Here is a 19,288-nt window from a genome sequence, read left to right as displayed (position 1 = left end):
GTCCCTCTAGGGTGAAGAGATAGTGAAACTTGTACAGAAGTTAGATAAACTTCGGACAAAAAAAGGAAAGCTGTACAGTGGCCTTCTTGCTGGGATGAAGAACTTTGCCAGATTTGTTCATTTTATTAGTAGTAAGAGAGCTAATAGGATTAAGGAGCATGCAAGCAAAGCACTTATAAGAGAACGCATTAGTTTTACCCATAGATAGCTGGATATTGTTTCCAAAGATTTATTTTACTTACATTTGAATTTGTCGTTGCAGTTTTCAAGTGATGTTTGGCAGTGTGTTGATGATTCCACATGGGCACTATTGGATTGGGCACATAGGAGCACCGTTTCCAGACAGTCCTACAAATGTGAACGGCTTCTATCATGTTCTACAGCATAGAAGGGAATAAACGTCTACGCGCTTTGGCTAATCTTTCTAACAAGGTGTTGGATAGACCCACAGTGGCGGTGTTGGAGAAAGGTTTAAATTTTTACCTATCACAGAGTTTAAATGCTCTGTAGAACAAGCAGCACACTGCCTTCCTGAGGACCGAGCGGACGAAATACGGCAAGAAGTGTCCCACACATTACGTCGGGCTCGGCCACTGCTGGATAACATCTCTTCCCCAGAGAGAGTAGCCATTCATGCCCTTAGGAATGATGATGAAGTAGTAGTTTGACCAGCTGACAAGAGGAATGCCACGTTGTAATGACATGGGATGATTACGTCCTAAAAATAAATTTAATACTCAATGACCCGGCATATAGAAGACTTTCTAGTGACCCCGCAGAAAAGATTAAGTGCAAGACACTTTCGCTGTTGATGAAGAGTTCGTTGTCTGAAGAAACTTCATCATGGTGCTGCCGTTCCGCCTAGGTTGTATGGTCTACCTAAGTTGCATAAGGGAGGGGTTCCTCTACACCCTATTATTAGTAATTTGGGTGCACCCACTTATAACCTGGTGAAGTATTTATCATCTGTTCTCAGTCCATATGTTGGCAAGTGTGAACACCAGATCTCCAATTCGGTGGATTTTGTTTGACAATTGAAATCTTTAAGGCTGAGTCCTTAAGATGTATTAGTGAGTTTTGATGTGGTATCTCCGTTTACAAGAGTCCCTCTGGAAGAGTCTCTTACTTTGATTAGTGAAAAACTGGATGGAAAGTTGGTGAAGCTTTGTCGTCATGTGCTGACATCCATGTATTTTTTATTTAACAGCAACATTTTTGAACAGAATGACAGAGTGGCTATGGGTAGTCCTTTGTCACACAGTCGCCAATTTATTTATGGAGGACTTCGAGGCTATGGCACTGAGGACTTTGGCTTTGCAACCAACTTGCTTCTGGATATATGTGGATGATACCTTTTTCGTCTGGTCACATGGACATCATGATCTTAATACGAGGGTTGGAACTTTAATAGTGGTAATTATTTATTTACAGCGCGTACAAAAAAGATATGTGTTTCAAAGTTTTACTGACCTTCAAAGTAGTCACCAGCATTGTGTATAACCTGTTGCCAGCGATGTGGAAGTCGTAGGCTACTCTTAGCTATGCCAGTTGTGTTGACAGTTTGAGAGGCGCAGTCTATTGCCCAATAAATTTGTAGCAGTCCTGAAGCGAATGCTGTGAAGGGTTTCCTTCAGTTTAGAAATCAAGTTGAACATACAAGGGCTTAATTCAGGGGAGTGCAGTAGTTTGTATAGCACTTAGCAGCCCCAACAGTCAAACAAATCAGTAACGGCTTGCACTGTATGTGCTTGAGCATTGTCCTGCAAAATGATGGTCTGATCCTGCAGAAAGTGTCATCACTGCTGTCTCTATGCTGTTCATTTTTGGATCACAACCTACAACCAGCTTAGAGACAGAAGTATGTCACTTTCTGCAGGACCTGACCATCATTTTGCAGGACAATGTGCAAGTACGTACAGTGCAAGCTGTTACTGATTTGTTTGACTGATGGGGCTGCTAAGTGCTATACCACCTACTGCACTCCCCTGACTTAAGCCCTCACGAGTTCAGCTCGATTTCTAAACTGAAGGAAACACTTCACATCTTTCGCTTCAGAACTGCTACAGATTTGTCGGGCAATAGACCGTGCCATTCGAAGTGTCAACACAACTGGCACAGCTAAGAGTATCCTATGACTTCCACATCGCTGGCAACAGGTATACACAATGCTGGTGACTACTTCGAAGGTAAGTAAGACTTTGAAACGTATATCTATTTTATATGAGCTGTAAATATTTTGTATGAGCTGTAAATAAATAGTTTCCACTATTAAAGTTCCAACCCTTATAGATTTGTGGACCGCTTCAACTGTCTTCATTCCCAGATTAAATTTACCATGGAGGTTGAAAGTGATGGGATGCTTCCATTTTTAGACGTCATGGTTTATAAAAAGCCAGATGGTACTTTGGGACATGGTGTTCACTGAAAACTCACTCACACAGATTGGTATCTGGATTCTAAGAGTTGTCATCCTCCACACCAATGCTGTGGTCTCCTTAGGACTTTGGTATCCAGAGCATATGCCATTTTCGACACGGACAGCTTAACTGAAGAACTTGTGCATTTGATGGATGTTTTTAAGGAAAATGGATACTCTGAGAAGCAGATTTGCCGGGCTATGGATTTTGGACCATCTCTGGAGGTGCATGAAAATTAACATAGATCAGTGGCCTTTATTCCGTATGCTGGTGGCCTTTATTCCGTATGCTGGGGGCATATCGTTTAAGATTGGAAGAATTTTAAGGAATTTTAACATTAAAAGAGTCCATCTTCTTGATTTGGGGCTTAGGAAACCCAGTGTATACAAAATTCTGTGTCAATGTGGGAAGGCTTATAATGGCCATTCGATTCGTACAGTTCATGACAAGTATGTGGAACATTGCAGTCATACGAGGTTACAACAGCTGGAAAAACCAGCAGTAGCAGAACACTGCTTAAATGAGGGACATGGTATGAAATTTGACGAAACTGTGACAGTTGCCAACACTTAGCAGGACGTGGAATCCTGTGCTATCCCACATCAAAACAGATAGTTCTTTAGTGCGACTAATCCGAGTGTTCAAAAATCATCCCCGAGTGCGATATATTGTTGCCGCCAGTGTTCTACTAAGGGCAGTCTTGGAGGGCAGCAACCATGATGGGCGGCGCATGTGCCGTGTATGGTACAGTGGCCTATATAGGACGTTGATTTGCAGCCTGGCATCAGTACTCGGTGGGATTCACCAGCAGAAGCAGCATTCTCCTGAAGATGGTGACCAATTGGATCACCAAAATATCGAATCGAGTTGATTTTAGGATCCGGCAGCAAACCCAAAGAGACTTTCAAGACTTATTACACCGGGAAAGTCTACAAAGTCACACCATATCAAAATTACCTGACTATTGAAACTGAAGGAAGCAGTTTGTTGATGCTGATTGTGTAATATGATGATTACAATGTGTCCATTGAAAACATGTCCCAGACATGGGTTTCATAACCATGATCTCCCATTTTGTCACAAGTGGTCACCTTTACGATTAAGACACTTGAGCACCTGTTTGGATGGACTCGGATCCTCATTATAACATTTGTTTGCACCTATTTCTCTGGATAATACTCTGTTCTCCAGCAACTTATAAATAGCACAACATGTGAAACATTTGATAGGCAGACAGGATGTTATGCTACTGTAGCAAACTATACTATTCACAGAAAATTTGAGACAAGCGTGTGACACTGAAAAATTGAATGGTACTCAAGTAGCCTAATTGACAATCTCCGTCACAAGTCCTAAACTTGATTCAGCTTGCCTTTTGTGAGTACAAAGTCTCTCCATCATAAATCTGAAATAAAGTTTTGAGACACGACCTACTACAGCCATGAATATAGTGAATCCAATAAGTGACCCAGTTGTTCTTAATTTTGTTTTCAGTAAGTGAGAAGAGTAAAGCAACCACTGGTCTAGGTTTTTTCCCTGTATCTACTCTGACATCTACACATGTATCCTGCAAGCTACTATACAGTGTGTAGTAAGGAGTACTTTGTTCAGTTATTAATGACTTTCTCTCCTGTTCCATTCTTGAATTACCAACAAACAGTATTGGCCATTGTCAACCATTGCAAATGCTGACTTGTACAGACTGCCTTGAAATTGAATGTAAATTACTACTGTTCATGTTAACAAGTAAAATGCATTATGGTATGAACTTATAAAGTTTGTACTTCTGTGTAGAATACAGTTTTGCGCCAGCTTCATAGATCTATGCGATACACAGTAAAACATCACAACAAACTGCTTGGTTAAGCTGTATGTGTGTTGTACTTAGTGGTGGAAATAGAAAATTAACGCTGTGACATACACTGGAAGAGAATGACCACACTGGTGTGTTTGGATAGCTTAAACATTAAAGCATGAATGAAAATGTCACTTAAATGCTTTGAAATGTGGTAGACAAACATATTTTATAGGGGCACTATAGCTAAATTTCATATTAGTGACAGGAATGTCAAAAACAATACTAAGTGAGCTAGACTATCACTAACATTGCTTCATATTAGTGGTTGTCAGCCCTTGTGAGTATTATGGTTGTCTGACTGTTTTGCATAGTGTCTTGTGTTGTGTGGAGGGAGGGTGTGTCAACACGATTTGTGTATAGTCCAGTTAAAATTACTTGATAGTTAACAATTCACACATTGGAGCTGCCTTCCTCCCATCAGAGCAAGCGAACCGTTTGCAGTTGCCAGACTGCCACAACAATTATTCATTTCACTGTCAGTACCTTGTCCAGCTTTCTCATGTTTCTTACACAGCAGTAACCAAACACAACTGGATTCTTCTGCGCAAGATGAGATTCAGCCACACCTATGCAATTATTATAATCAGAGAGATTGGCTTACATCAGATAAGCTTCATATAACATTGCATGAAACCATTTTTTTTAAGGCTGCAGTTAATCATTGTGACTGGGTCATAAGACTCCTAAATACAACTACTTTTTGAACTGTAATTATATAGCATAGTGGTTAGTGTATAAACCTGATGTGTGGTAGGTCGTAGGTTCAAATCTTGTCAAATGCAGAGAAATTTATTATTTTCTGAATCTAATCTAAAGACTTTGATTATGATTTATATTCAGGTATTTGATGTGAATGTATTTCTTTCTTCTTTCCAGTACATTGCCACATCATTTTCCTCATTGTATTGACATTTTTATTTGCTCTTTTTTTCTGTCACTCTTTTTTTCGTTTGTACTCTGCTTGTGTCTCCTATAATCTGCAACCAAGTGCCAACAAAACTGCTCATTGGTTGATAACATGGCCTCTCATGTAATTAGTGTGAGGATAGTTTCAGGTAACCAATGACAGTGCAAAATTACAGTTCGCTTTTACCACTGAAATTTAAATTTTGCTGCGTAAGATCGTTATGCACACACTAACATTATGAAATTGTTACATTGTGAGTTTGCTCATAGAGGGTAGCCTTGAATGCCTGAAGAAAGCAATCATGATTTGAGTTCCACCACAGATTGTTGATCACTGTTTCCTCAGATACACTGCACATTATTACATCCTGGTTGGGACACGAGTTTCAGGGCTACAAAACGCATCATCTGCCGCAGTTCAGTCACTTAAAATCAGCTGTCAACAGAGTACCTTGCATTTCCATCATATCTTGTGATGGCCACTTCTAACATTGCTGCACGTTACACATTAAAAACATTTGTGAAGAGATTAGCTGTGTTTGTATGTCACCTATAAATGAGTGGTAGCCAGCAGCGAGTAACACTGTAGCTGCAAGTGACAGATGTCACCTATCAATTAATTTTAATTGAACGATAGGATCTTTGTTAACACTGTAAAGCAAACAATTTTTGTCAAGAAAATTGTCTTTCAAGTCCTGTAATAATGCACAACAGACCAGAATGGAGTAAAATGTGTAAATAAAACTGTTGTTTCAATTTGTGGTAGTAATGTGTGGTTTAATAAATGTATTCCTCAGATGTTCAAAAATGCACCCAAATCTTAAGTGAATGATCTGTTATTTCCAGTGCTGTAAAAATACAGTAAAATCAGGCATGTATAATCCAGTGTTTACAGTTAATTTTTTCTGACAAATGTTCCAATATTTCTACGGAATCCAAACTGATCGTCCCCGAAGATCGGCTTCTACCAGTTTTTCCATTCGTCTGTAAAGAATTTGTGTTAGTATTTTGCAGCTGTGACTTATTAAACTGATAGTTCGGTAATTTATACATCTGTCGGCACCTGCGTTCTTTGGGATTGGAATTATTATATACTTTTTGAAGTCTTGAGGGTATTTCGCCTGTCTCATACATCTTGCTCGCCAGATGGTAGAGTTTTGTCAGGGCTGGCTCTCCCAAGGCTATCAGTAGTTCTAATGGAATGTTGTCTACTCCCGGGGCCTTATTTTGACTCAGGTCTTTCAGTGCTCTGTCAAACTCTTCACGCAGTATCGTATCTCCCATTTCATCTTCATCTACATCCTCTTCCATTTCCATAATATTGTCCTCAAGTACATCGCCCTTGTATAGACCCTCTATATACTCCTTCCACCTTTCTACTTTCCCTTCTTTGCTTAGAACTGGGTTTCCATCTGAGCTCTTGATATTCATACAAGTGGCTCTCTTTTCTCTAAAGGTCTCTTTAATTTTCCTGTAGGCAGTATCTATCTTGCCCCTAGTGAGATAAGCCTCTACATCCTTACATTTGTCCTCTAGCCATCCCTGCTTAGCCATTTTGCACTTCCTGTCGATCTCATTTTTGAGACGTTTGTATTTCTTTTTGCCTGCTACATTTACTGAATTTTTATATTTTCACCTTTCATAAATTAAATTCAATATTTCTTTTGTTACCAAAGGATTTCTAGTAGCTCCCGTCTTTTTACCTACTTGATCCTCTGCTGCCTTCACTACTTCATCCCTCAGAGCTACCCATTCTTCTTCTACTGTATTTCTTTCCCCCATTCTTGTCAGTCGTTCCCTAATGCTTCCCTGAAGCTCTCTACAACGTCTGATTCTTTCAGTTTATCCAGATCCCATCTCCTTAAATTCCCACCTTTTTGCAGTTTCTTCAGTTTTAATCTGCAGTTCGTAACCAATAGATTGTGGTCAGAGTCCACATCTGCCCCTGGAAATGTCTTACAATTTAAAACCTGGTTCCTAAATCTCTGTCTTACCATTATATAATCTATCTGAAACCTTCTTGTATCTCCAGGATTCTTCCATGTATACAACCTTCTTTTATGATTCTCGAACCAAGTGTTAGCTATGATTAAGTTATTCTCTGTGCAAAATTCTACCAGACGGCTTCCTCTTTCATTTCTTACCCCAATCCATATTCACCTACTACGTTTCCTTCTCTCCCTTTTCCTACTCTCAAATTCCAGTCACCCATGACTATTAAATTTTCGTCTCCCTTCACCACCTGAATAATTTCTTTTATCTCATCATACATTTCATCAATTTCTTCATCATCTGCAGAGCTAGTTGGCATATAAACTTGTACTACTGTAGTAGGCATGAGCTTCGTGTCTATCTTGGCCACAATAATGCATTCACTATGCTGTTTGTAGTAGCTTACCCGCATTCCTATTTTTTTTTATTCATTATTAAACCTACTCCTGCATTACCCCTATTTGATTTTGTATTTATAACCCTGTATTCACCTGACCAAAAGTCTTGTTTCTCCTGCCACCGAACTTCACTAATTCCCACTATATCTAACTTTAACCTATCCATTTGCTGTTTTAAATTTTCTAACGTACCTGCCTGATTAAGGGATCTAACATTCCACGCTCCGACCCGTAGAATGCCAGTTTTCTTTCTCCTGATAATGACACCCTCTTGAGGAGTCCCCGCCCGGAGATCCGATTTGGGGGACTATTTTACCTCCAGAATGTTTACCCAAGAGGACGCCATCATCATTTAACCATACAGTAAAGCTGAATGCCCTCAGGAAAAATTACAGCTGTAGTTTCCCCTTGCTTTTGGCTGTTTGCAGTACCCGCACAGCAATGCCGTTTTGGTTAGTGTTACAAGGCCAGATCAGCCAATCATCCAGACTGTTGCCCCTGCAACTACTGAAAAGGCTGCTGCCCCCCTTCAGGAACCACATGTTTGTCTGGCCTCTTAACAGATACCCCTCCGTTGTGGTTGTAGCTACGGTACGGCCATCTGTATTGCTGTGGCACATAAGCCTCCCCACCAACGGCAAGGTCCATTGTTCATGATGGGGGAGCTCTTTGATATTCACGAGAAAAAAAAAAAGTTGGACCCCAATGGAATCGAACTATGGGATAACCCAAGCTGCTACTAATTTCTAACATTGCACTGTGTTCTGTTGCAAGTTTTGATGTGATTTTGAACACAGTGACATACATGTCTTCCCTAGGTAACTTGTCAGCTCTTTGCTTGTTATGAATCAGAGTGCTGGTGTTCCCATCTTTGAAGTTTTTCATCCTTTTTCTAATACTGCTGCCATCTGTGTACACGTTTCCATATTCATGCATAAGTCTTAGATGAATTTGAGCAGCAACAGGTTTTTCTTCTTTGATGAGGGATTCAATGACAGGACACTATTAAAACAAAACATTGATTTGACAGTGTTGTAAGCCTAGCCTGTGGTCATGTGCTAGAAATTAACGACATCTCAGTGTGTCAACATGTACTGTTAACTCTGTTGTAGTTGTGTCATTACAACATAGTCCTAATCATCTATCCACCTGTGGTTTACTTTGATAACTAAGAAAGATTTGTCTTTTGAATAGTCACATCACCATTGTTTGAAACACTATTCAGTATTTGTTTTTGTCTTTACAGAGTAGATGAAGAATTACTTCTTCGACGCAGTGTTGGTGACTTGGAGGGTGATGCCAGACGTGGTACAACATCTGCTCGGCGGAGTTTTTTCCGCCGTAAAAAGCATCAGCGAAGCTCATCTCGTGACTCTAAAGAGCTTGCTAGCTTCTCCAACATTAATTTGGGATGGTATAGTGACTCTGGAACTCTGAATGAGGAAGTAGCTCTTTGTTCATATCAGCGGGTCGAGAGGCTAGATTGTAAGTTGTTTGTATAAATTCGCTACTGCTGATTTTTGTTGCAGAATATTTGGGCATTTACAGGCCTTTTTTTTTTTTTTTGTATGATGTGTACTGCCAAATTTGATCAGATTCTATTTCTTCACTACAGAGCCACTAATATATCAAAAAGTTCTTGCACACTGTACTTCTACTCTTTACAGAATACTCTAATAAATGTTCAGATGGCCATATGCTACTATATATATATACTGGCTCGCACACACACACATATCCATCCGCATATACACAGACACAAGCAGACATTTGTAAAGGCAAAGAGTTTGTTGCAAAAGCTTGAATTTTGTGTGTATGTTTGTGTTTGTTTGTGTGTCTATCGACCTGCCAGCGCTTTTGTTTGGTAAGTCTCATCATCTTTCTATATATATATATAATAGAAGGAAACATTCCACGTAGGAAAAATATACCTAAAAACAAAGATGATATGACTTATCAAATGAAAGTGCTGGCAGGTCGACAGACACACAAACGAACACAAACATACACACAAAATTCAAGCTTTTGCAACAAACTGTTGCCTCATCAGGAAAGAGGGAAGGAGAGGGAAAGACGAAAGGATTTGGGTTTTAAGGGAGAGGGTAAGGAGTCATTCCAATCCCGGGAGCGGAAAGACTTACCTTAGGGGGAAAAAAGGGCAGGTATACACTCGCGCGCGCGCGCACACACACACACACACATATCCATCCACACATATATGGTATATGTGTACATATACAATATATGTGTACATATACAATAAAAATCTCACTTTCCACATGAATATGTAACTTCCTGCAAGTCTCTCATACAGTCAGACATTAGAAACAAATTGGAGTAAAGTTAAAAGAAAGTTGGCTTGGATACCATGACCTTTCTTAACATGAATCATAAAATTAGTCTTGCCTCTAACAAGGTTGTGTCAAGAGTGTACAAGAGTTCTTTTTCAACTGTTCTTCTTTTTCAACTGTTCTTGTTCTAATAACAATAGTCAATGACACAATAAGCCCAGAGCTACATATAAACTCCATGGTTCTTCCTTACACACTCACTAAAACATGTATGGATTGCCCGACAGGTACTTGTCGGTGCCGTCCGACTGCCGCGTGTACGTTCTTCCCCCAACTGATTTGAAACCTGCACACACACAAACATGTGACACACAATAGGTAGGATTCTACCATCCCACACTCATATCGAGAATATCATTTGTTCAAGATGGTAGAAGGCTGAGTGGTTCTAGAATTTACACAGAAATTCTCGAATAACTACGTACTCTGATTTACTGGTTGGACATAGAGTACATATTTCTTTAATATAACTGGTACATAAACGGATATATAATAAATAAAGGTGAAATGTTGTTAGCAAAAATCTCAAAAAGCTCGTGACCATTTAATTTGAAATTTTTACTCCAGGCTCTAATAAAAATTCAGACAGACACTGGCTGGATATTTTTTAAATATAATAATACATAAATGTATCTAATACATAAACAGGAAATGTGGATTAGTGAAACACTCTCTCTCTCTCTCTCTCTCTCTCACACACACACACACACACACACACACACACACACACACACACACACACACGGGAAACATTGTTAGTAAATATCCCCCCCCCAATCTCCCCTCCTCACCACACCCCAAGGATGTCGTTGCGCAGGATCCTAAGAGCACAACGTAAATTGTAGGAGCTGAATATTTCTGATGAGCGTGATTATAAATTTCACTGTTGTGCACCGAACATTTCGAGGCTGAATACACATTCTGTTGAGCACTTTGAGTTTTCCGTAGGAAAGCCAATTACAAATAAAATTGCTCAAGAACTCACTTCCCCCTTTATATAGAATAATTATACTTCTTGCCATTGTTATTGCATAATTTGTAATCTACAAAAAAAAAAAAAAAAAAAAAAAAACTAAATCAGATATGAAAAATTAATCTTGAAGTTTTGTCTTTTTCAGTGTGTGTTGTCTTTTAAGATATATCAAACACAAACATGCCAGTAAAATTTTAAATAATGGCTTAAATGGCTGGCCTTTGGCCCTGAAATGTTTTTAAGTGGCTGCTCCTTAAATGTTAATTTTTGAATGAGATTCAAATGCTCCGCGATTAAAGAAATTCATCGCTCATTTTCACTTGTAACATAATTAATGTTGTGTAAAAGGAAATTTACTTTGAAAGTAATGCTTCTCGAACAACAGTTTGGTGTATTTTCCCACAACATGTTAGAAATGACGTTCATCAAAAGCAGCTTGTTGTTTTGAAGTATTGGATAGTTTTCATTCTAAAGCTGTTGACACATTTTGCTGTTGGCTGACACTTGTGTGTGAATTGTATTTTGTTTCTGTAAAGGGTGTATTTTCTTTGCTACTAAAATATTATTTTGGCATTATTCTGTGATTTATGTTTTATTGCTGCAGTGATATTCTGCAGTAACAGGCTAAAGTAAATTTCTGCGTTAGAGTACCAGTTCTTGCCAGTCAAAATTACAATACAGTGAAAACTCGCTTTTACACTTTTCAAGGGACTTTAAAAAAAAGGTGTAAAACGCGGGAAAATGTAAAATGTGGGAAATAATGTTTTGAGCTGTGAAAGTTACATATAGGATATCCCCTTGCACTTGATGTATGATATATGTACATAACAGGCATCAAACGACTTGTCAGGGAATTTTTTATTATCTAATAAAAACCGCTGATGTAACTGGAGTTGACAACTGTCTGCGAAGTGGAAACATTTAACTTAATTTCAGACATCATAATCGATGTTTTTGGAAAGCCTGCAGCTGTCATTCATTATTTAAATAATGAAATACTGCACTTGTTTATTTCGAGAATTTTTAATTTCGAATGTCACAATCGATGTTTTTGGAAAGCCTGCAGCTGTCATTCATTATTTGAATAACGAAATACTGCACTAGTTAGTATTTTCTCATGCTTAGCACAACGTGTTTTGAGAATTTTTTCTCATTGTCAAGTGCAAATTTGTAAATAAGTATTTTGTATAGTGTTTGAATATGTGTTGTTCTGTGTCTCTTGCACTGTACTTGCCGTTTTTGAGGTTATCGGATACTGTGTGCCTCATCAGTTACGTAAGAAACCACACACACACACACACACACACACACACACACATACACACACTATCACTCATGTTGTTTGTTTGTGTAACATCACAAGAAATACATACGTAAATATTGCACTTGACAACAAGAATAAATTCTCGAAACACGTTTTGCTCAGCATTATTGCAATATGTAATTGGCACTGTGTTTACACTAAACACATTTGAGCAACGCAAAGTGAATGAAGGTGTCAACTAGCACTCCAAGTGGCCATAGGCCGAAACATGCTAAATATGGTTCGACAAAGGTGTCACAATAATCACAACAACCATGAAACAGCATTTGCTCAGTAGAGGTTTAATTGGTCATGACATCTTCATTCGAACGAACCTAATTACTCCCATCAGCCGCCACGCCAAGTAGAGCTTGGCAGCAGCGGGAGATACGGCACAAATTGTTACAACTTTTACTCATTTACACGTTCAAATCTGCTGAATAGAGTGCCCTCATGGTAAGAAACTTAACCACTTAAAATTTGTAAACACTACTGGATGGTTGACATTATGCCAGCATCATATTTTCTCCACAAACATTTTTTTGGAATGCGTAAAGCATGGGAATATTATAAATATGTTGACACAGAATCAGGTGCAAATTAACATTGTGGGCATAGGAAATTTGACGGGACCGATAAAAAATGTCATAAACGGTGGGAAAACGTTAATTCCAGGAACGTAAAAGCGGGGTTATGCAGTAATTTACCTGAAAACTAAAGCAATGAAAAACTTCCAGAATTCTAAGAAATTCACAAGTTTTTCCCAGATTTTTCCTGCTTGTCCTAGGCTGTTGGTTGGTTGGTTGGTTGATTGATTTTGGGGGAGGGGACCAACAGTGAGGTCATCGGTCCCATCAGAGTGGGGAAAAGTGGGGAAGGAAGATGGCCATGTCCTTTCAAAGGAACCACGCTGGCATTTGTCTGAAGTGATTTAGGGAAATCACGGAAAACCTAAATCAGGATGGCTGGACATGGGTTTGAACTGTCATCCTCCCGAATGCGAGTCCAGAGTGGTAACCAGTGTGTCACCTTGCTCAGTCCACGAGCCGTATACACCCGAATTGTGTTATTAGGTTTGTGTGTAAGTTCATAGTGTTTTTCTTTTGCATGTTAGTCCTCCAGTTGCAATAGGTTTATTTATTGATTGTCAGTTTTTATTTATAGTTGACTGGTGCTATTTGTGTTTACATATGGTTGTTTGGAGATAGTGAGTGGAGCTGTGGACACAAGAAAATGGAGTGGCAAGGGGAGAAATCAGAAGATTTTCAACATATTTGTGTGTTTGAGTTCAGTTGAGGCAGCCAGAAACTTGTGCCTTGTATGAAGATAATGCCATTGGACAGGGCACAGCAAGAAAATGTTTTTCTCATTTTGAGGAGGATCATTTTGACATTAGTAGCTCTCCACCTTCAGGAAGACCTTAAAGGTTTGATCGAGATTGTTTAAACATGTTAATCCACAAGGATCCACCTCACTGTACTCAATAACTGGCAAATGTGATGAAATCTGATCATTCCACCATCATGCGACATTTTCATGCAATGGAGAATGTTCAAAAATAGAGTGTGTGGGTACCGCATGCTCTAAGCCAAAATCACAAAAATCAGCGGGTGGCCGTATGTGCATCTTTACTTGCTTGTCATCAATTGGATCACGAACAACACCAACCATTCCTATCTTGTATCATCACTGATGATGAGAAATGGTGTCTTTATGCTAACGTAAGGAAAAGAAAGAGATGGTTGAGCCCAAACATAGCAGCAGCTCCTGCTTCCCCGAAGTGTAACCATCATTGCTGACATTTATTGTCAACAATTGAGACGTCTTGCAGACGCAATCCAAGAACAATAACGAGGAACTGATGCTACTTCTCGATAACACCTGCTCGCATTCTGCTAGACTCACAAAAAACATTATACAGGAGATGGATTGGGAAGTTATTCTGCACCCACCTTGTGCACCTGATCTTGCACCCTCAGGTTTTCACCTTTCTGCTTTCTATGAAACATCCTTCAAGGAGCTTCCTTTCTGGATGAAAATGCAGTCTGAATATGACTTGACTATTTATTTGCTTCAAAGCTGTGCAATTTCTGCAGCCGCAGAGTCGGAAAGTTATCCCAGCATTGGCAGACTGTTGTAAATAGCAAAGGAGAATATATTATTGATGACTAAAAACTCCATTATGTGTATCTGTTGCATTTATTAAACTTATGCATGAACCCAACACATCTTCTCAGCAGAAGATATGTCAATATGCTGACCGTTTCGATAAGTTCTTAAGTGATGTGTGCATACAGCGATTCATACATAACTGTGTTCAGTAACTGCACTCACTCACCCCCCCCTCCCCCCCTCTCTTACTCCTGCTGCTGCCACCACCACCACCACCACCACCACCACCACCACCAAATGTGAAGAAACCACACATTCAGAAATTCTTCTGTGTAGTTGTAGTTGTGAAGCAGATGTGATTTCTATTTGTGTTTGAAGTTAATTTTATTATCCAGTCACTAAGTAGGTGATAAAGATTTTTCTGGTGAATACCTTAATCCTTTGTGTCAATGAAAATAATCAATTTTTGAGAAAATAAGTGGGTGGATTTAAAAAATCTACTCAGCAGATGACAGCAGGAGAACACAGATGTATAAAGGTTAAAGAAATTGTCAAGCTTTTGGAGCCAGTGGCTCCTTGTGGAGGAAGGGTTGAAGGGGAAAGAAGGGGGGTGAAGGAGGAGGACTAGCGAAGTTTAGGAATTGGGGAGAGTTTGGTCAAGTTACCCAGAATCCTGGGTCAGGGGAGATTTTTCTAAAGTCTTCTCGTTTCCTACATCTCACCAGTCCATTTTCTTCACTCCTCTTCCTCCCCCTTCAACCCTTCTGTCAGAAGAAGGAGCCACTGCCTTTGAAAGCTTGTAAATTTCCTTAACTTTTATATTTGTGGGTTCTCCTGCCACTTCATGATGAATAAATTTTTTTATCTAACCAGTTTCATTACTCCATTGTTTGCAACACTAAGGCTGATTGATGGATAGTATCAATCATTTATTCTTATGATATCATATTTATTCCCCTTTTTTCCCATTAGAGATTTTCTGTAGACTTTAAAAAATGTTGAATGATTGTTACAGATCCTGTGTTCAGACCAGTGCTGATAATGGGACCTCTTGCTGACTGCGTTATGGAGAAGCTTATTCAAGATTTTCCAGATAAATTTACTCGTTGTATTCCAGAAGTGATGCAATGTCCACAGTCAGTAATGGAAAAAGGAATAGCAGAAAATTTATTTGTGGACTACAGAAAGAAGGGCAGCTATTTTGAATGTACATCTGTTAATGCTGTGAAAGAAATATGTGATAAGGTACGTAATATGTGTTACAGTAAATAAATTCTGCAACAGAAATTTAACATTTTTTAAAATGTTTGGATAATAAGTTGCTGTCTCTTTATCTAAGAATAGATGATGAATGCAGCTAGCCGCTATCTCTGTGTAATGTCTTGTCTGTATAGACGTGTATCTGTCGCCTTTAAGATCACTTCACTTTCACACATAAATCTATACAGTAAAGTAAGGCCCTCCCCGTTTTTGGTTGATCCGTGATAAGACAGGCGAAAAATTAGACTAATGGAGGAGTATTAGTATTATCTCTATTTTCATTCGCTCTCTCTCTTTCTCTCCTTTATCTATGTACAGTTTTTAATATAATATTTCATTACGTGCAATCAGCCAAATAGGATCTTTGGTGGAGTCCTTTGTCTTGGTAATCAGCGGCTGGCTTGCTGTAAGAGATATTTACATTTATTATTACTGTTAAACACTGCAGTCAGTCGGGGGAATCAATCGTTTGGACAATTTGTTCCTTTTACGAAAGATTGCGAATTCCAGATGTGTACGAAGCCTTTTTGGATGATTTAACACAGACTCAGTGATTGCAGGCTCTCTTTGACACAGCTGAAACTTCCCCACTAATTACAGGGCCAACGTGATCATCAAATGATTCAGAAAAAACTCATTCGTTCATTCACTCCAGAACAAAAAAGTCACAAACCTTATTTATGGAGGAAATTGTGTATTAAATCCATCTCCATTACATGTCCAGATCTCCGGCGATTCCACGCCTTAATTATTTTCCGTTTACAGTCTCTTTCTCTTCAAACAAACCGTTAGCGGCACAAATGTTAACTGGCTCGCTATAGCGAGAAGAAAAGCAGAATATGTATCTCTCAGAAACACGTCAATACCTCAACAGATACTCCAGAAGCTGTCCTAGTTACCACTCTAACAACCATGAAGAATGCATATATGCATCTATGTTATTTCAAAGAATAAACGCACTAGAAAATACTTTGGCGTTGTCGAGCTGTCGCCGCATACGAGAAAATCATATCAGATAACTTTTCCAAAGTGAATGAATGTGGATGGTTTGATTGAAAATGATTAAGTGGTGCGTAGTAGAGGGTATTTTCTGTGGGGACATTACAGAAACTACATAAAAACCAGGAGAAAAGCTGCCACTCACCTGTAGCTGATTGATACATGACACAGACAGACACTAGCTTCTGCTCTCTCTCTCTCTCTCTCTCTCTTTTGCAGTGGAGGGGAGGGGGAAACGATAAGCAATTGGGATTTCCTACCTCCCAGTAGTGGGCAGGTATTGATGTGCTCTTCTTCAAGGTAAATATTATTTTGAAACAGTTGACCAACCATCGTCTGTATGGAAAGTTTCATTACTTGCCATCATAAATGCTTTTTCACATCTTTGGAATTTTTTGTCTCACTTATTTTAAGCCCCAAAACACTCCCTACTAGGTCCCTTTAGTTTCTGAAAACTAAAGTCACTGCTTGATTCTCAATTTTCAACTTGTGACTGGAACAATAGGTGTGGAGGAGAGGCCAATCCTTTCTTCGCCACAATACAAGCCCTTTTTACTACAGTGTCTCATGCAATCATCCTACACTTGAAAGTAGTAATGCTGGTCATCTGTGGTACACTGATGAAGAAATTCCTCTTGGACAATCACTTTGTTGCTGAAAAGCAAACCACAAGGTTTTGCATTTGAGCACCAGTCTGGCACAAAGTTTTAATGTACAGTGAAGTTTTTGATAGTGCACACTCTCCTATAGAGTGAAAGATTCATCTTGAAATTTGTCAGTTGCTTCTGATTCCATCTCTCTCCTCTCCAATCTTGGCACCTATGGGCATTATATCTGCAGTGGGTTGTGGATAATCATTTTGCTGTTGAAAAACATACAGCAAGGTTCTGGGTTTGAGTGCCAGACAGGCTCAAAGTTTTAATGTGCAGTGAAGTTTTGACAGTGCACTCTCTACTAAAGAGCGAAAGATTCGTCTCAGAATTTTAGAGCTGTCTCCATGTCAAAAAGTCTCCTCTAAAATCTTGGCACCTATGGGCACTATATTGCAGTGGATTGCAGAAATTATGCAAATATGTTAACATCCTTCACCAGAGCTCTGCTTGTGCCCTGAGATGTTGGATATCCTACCAAAAATTTTAGTCATATGCCCTATAATAGTATTTTTTTACTCACAAACCCACACACTATTCAAACCCGTCCATACGCCACCCGTGCTCTTTTTTCTACATCTCAAAGGTCATTTGCCTGTGGATAACCCAGTTACAAGGTCAGTTCAATACACCCATCCACCACACTTACTGCAGTTACAGACATTTGTAGTCCAACCAAATGAAGTTACACAGCATAAAGAAAAATTCGTGCACTCAAACTTCACAGCCTGATTCGTCACATACCAGCAATAAAAAATGTCTCTCACAAAATTTCATCCTGCGCAGATTTCAGGCAGTAAATGGCCATAAAAGATCGGCAGTTTGGCTACACTGTAATCACATGTACTGTAATACCTCTGTCAGGAGGTAGCAGCAGGGCTGTGCAGTTGGTGCAGTGGATAGCGTTTTGGGTTAAGATGCAGTAGGTCAAGGGTTTGAATCTGGGTCAAGGCTTATTTGTTTTTGTTTGCTAAAAGTAGTCTGCATGGTATCTGCCATCTTAATTGCTATACAGTGATTACAGTGGGTCTTCTACAAAACATTTGCAGTTATGTACTGTGGACACAGAAATGGAAGTACAATCATTTTCATTGGCCAACTTCTAAACAAACCTTTTGCACTTGGTGGATGCGAATTGTTTTGTATCTACTGGATTCCAAACTTGAGTTGTATGGGTACTTCCCCCAGTGGTCCCGTCGATTAATATGAACTATTATTCTTGCCACCTTCAGGTCCATAACACTATGTTAGGGCCTCATGTCACCAGTAGTGCTAGCAACATGCTTTGCAAATAATTTCAATGAGCCTGTTTGTGGAGGGTACACAGAAAACAGGTTTGCGATCTAGCAGATGCAGTGGTGCAAAACAAATCACGTCCACAATGTGTGAAAGGCTCCTTTAAAAGCTGACCAATGAAAATGATAGTACTTCCATTTCTGTGTTTGTAGTAAGTAACTGCAAATATCTTGTAGAAGTCCCACTGTAATCGTTGTACGACAATTAAGATGCCAGATACCATCCACACAGACTACTTTTAGCGAATATAAACAAATAAGCCTCAACACATAATCAAATCATTGACCTCCTGCATGCTAACCCAAAATGCTATCCCCTGCACCAACTGCACAGCACTACTCTATAGGGTGGTCCATTGATAGCGACCGGGCCAAGTATCTCATGAAATAAGCATCAAACGAAAAAACTACAAAGAACGAAACCCATCTAGCTTGAAGGGGGAAACCAGATGGCACTATGATTGGCCCGCTAGATGGTGGTGCCATAGGGCAAACGGATGTCAACTGTGTTTTTTAAAATTGGAACCCCCATTTTTTATTACATATTCGTGTAGTACAATATGAATGTTTTAGTTGGACCACTTTTTTCGCTTTGTGATAGATGGCGCTGTAATAGTCACAAACATATGGCTCACAATTTTAGATGAATAGTTGGTAACAGGTAGGTTTTTTAAATTAAAATACAGAACGTAGGTATGTTTGAACATTTTACTTCGGTTGTTCCAATGTGATACATGTACCTTTGTGAACTTATCATATCTAAGAGCGCATGCT

General features: G+C 39.2%; 1 protein-coding gene across 1 annotated transcript in view; it reads left to right on the top strand.

The window, feature by feature from the left end:
• The window catches only part of LOC126161721 (disks large homolog 5-like), a 159,534-nt gene that overhangs the window by 135,125 nt on the left and 5,121 nt on the right, over positions 1-19,288 (top strand). Inside the window, 2 exon segments of the mRNA XM_049917756.1 lie at positions 8,818-9,056; positions 15,326-15,555. Coding sequence (XP_049773713.1) covers positions 8,818-9,056; positions 15,326-15,555 — 469 coding nt within the window.

Source organism: Schistocerca cancellata, chromosome 2, assembly GCF_023864275.1.
Source record: "Schistocerca cancellata isolate TAMUIC-IGC-003103 chromosome 2, iqSchCanc2.1, whole genome shotgun sequence".
NCBI lineage: Eukaryota > Metazoa > Arthropoda > Insecta > Orthoptera > Acrididae > Schistocerca > Schistocerca cancellata.
This window is presented reverse-complemented; position numbering and strand designations above follow the sequence as displayed.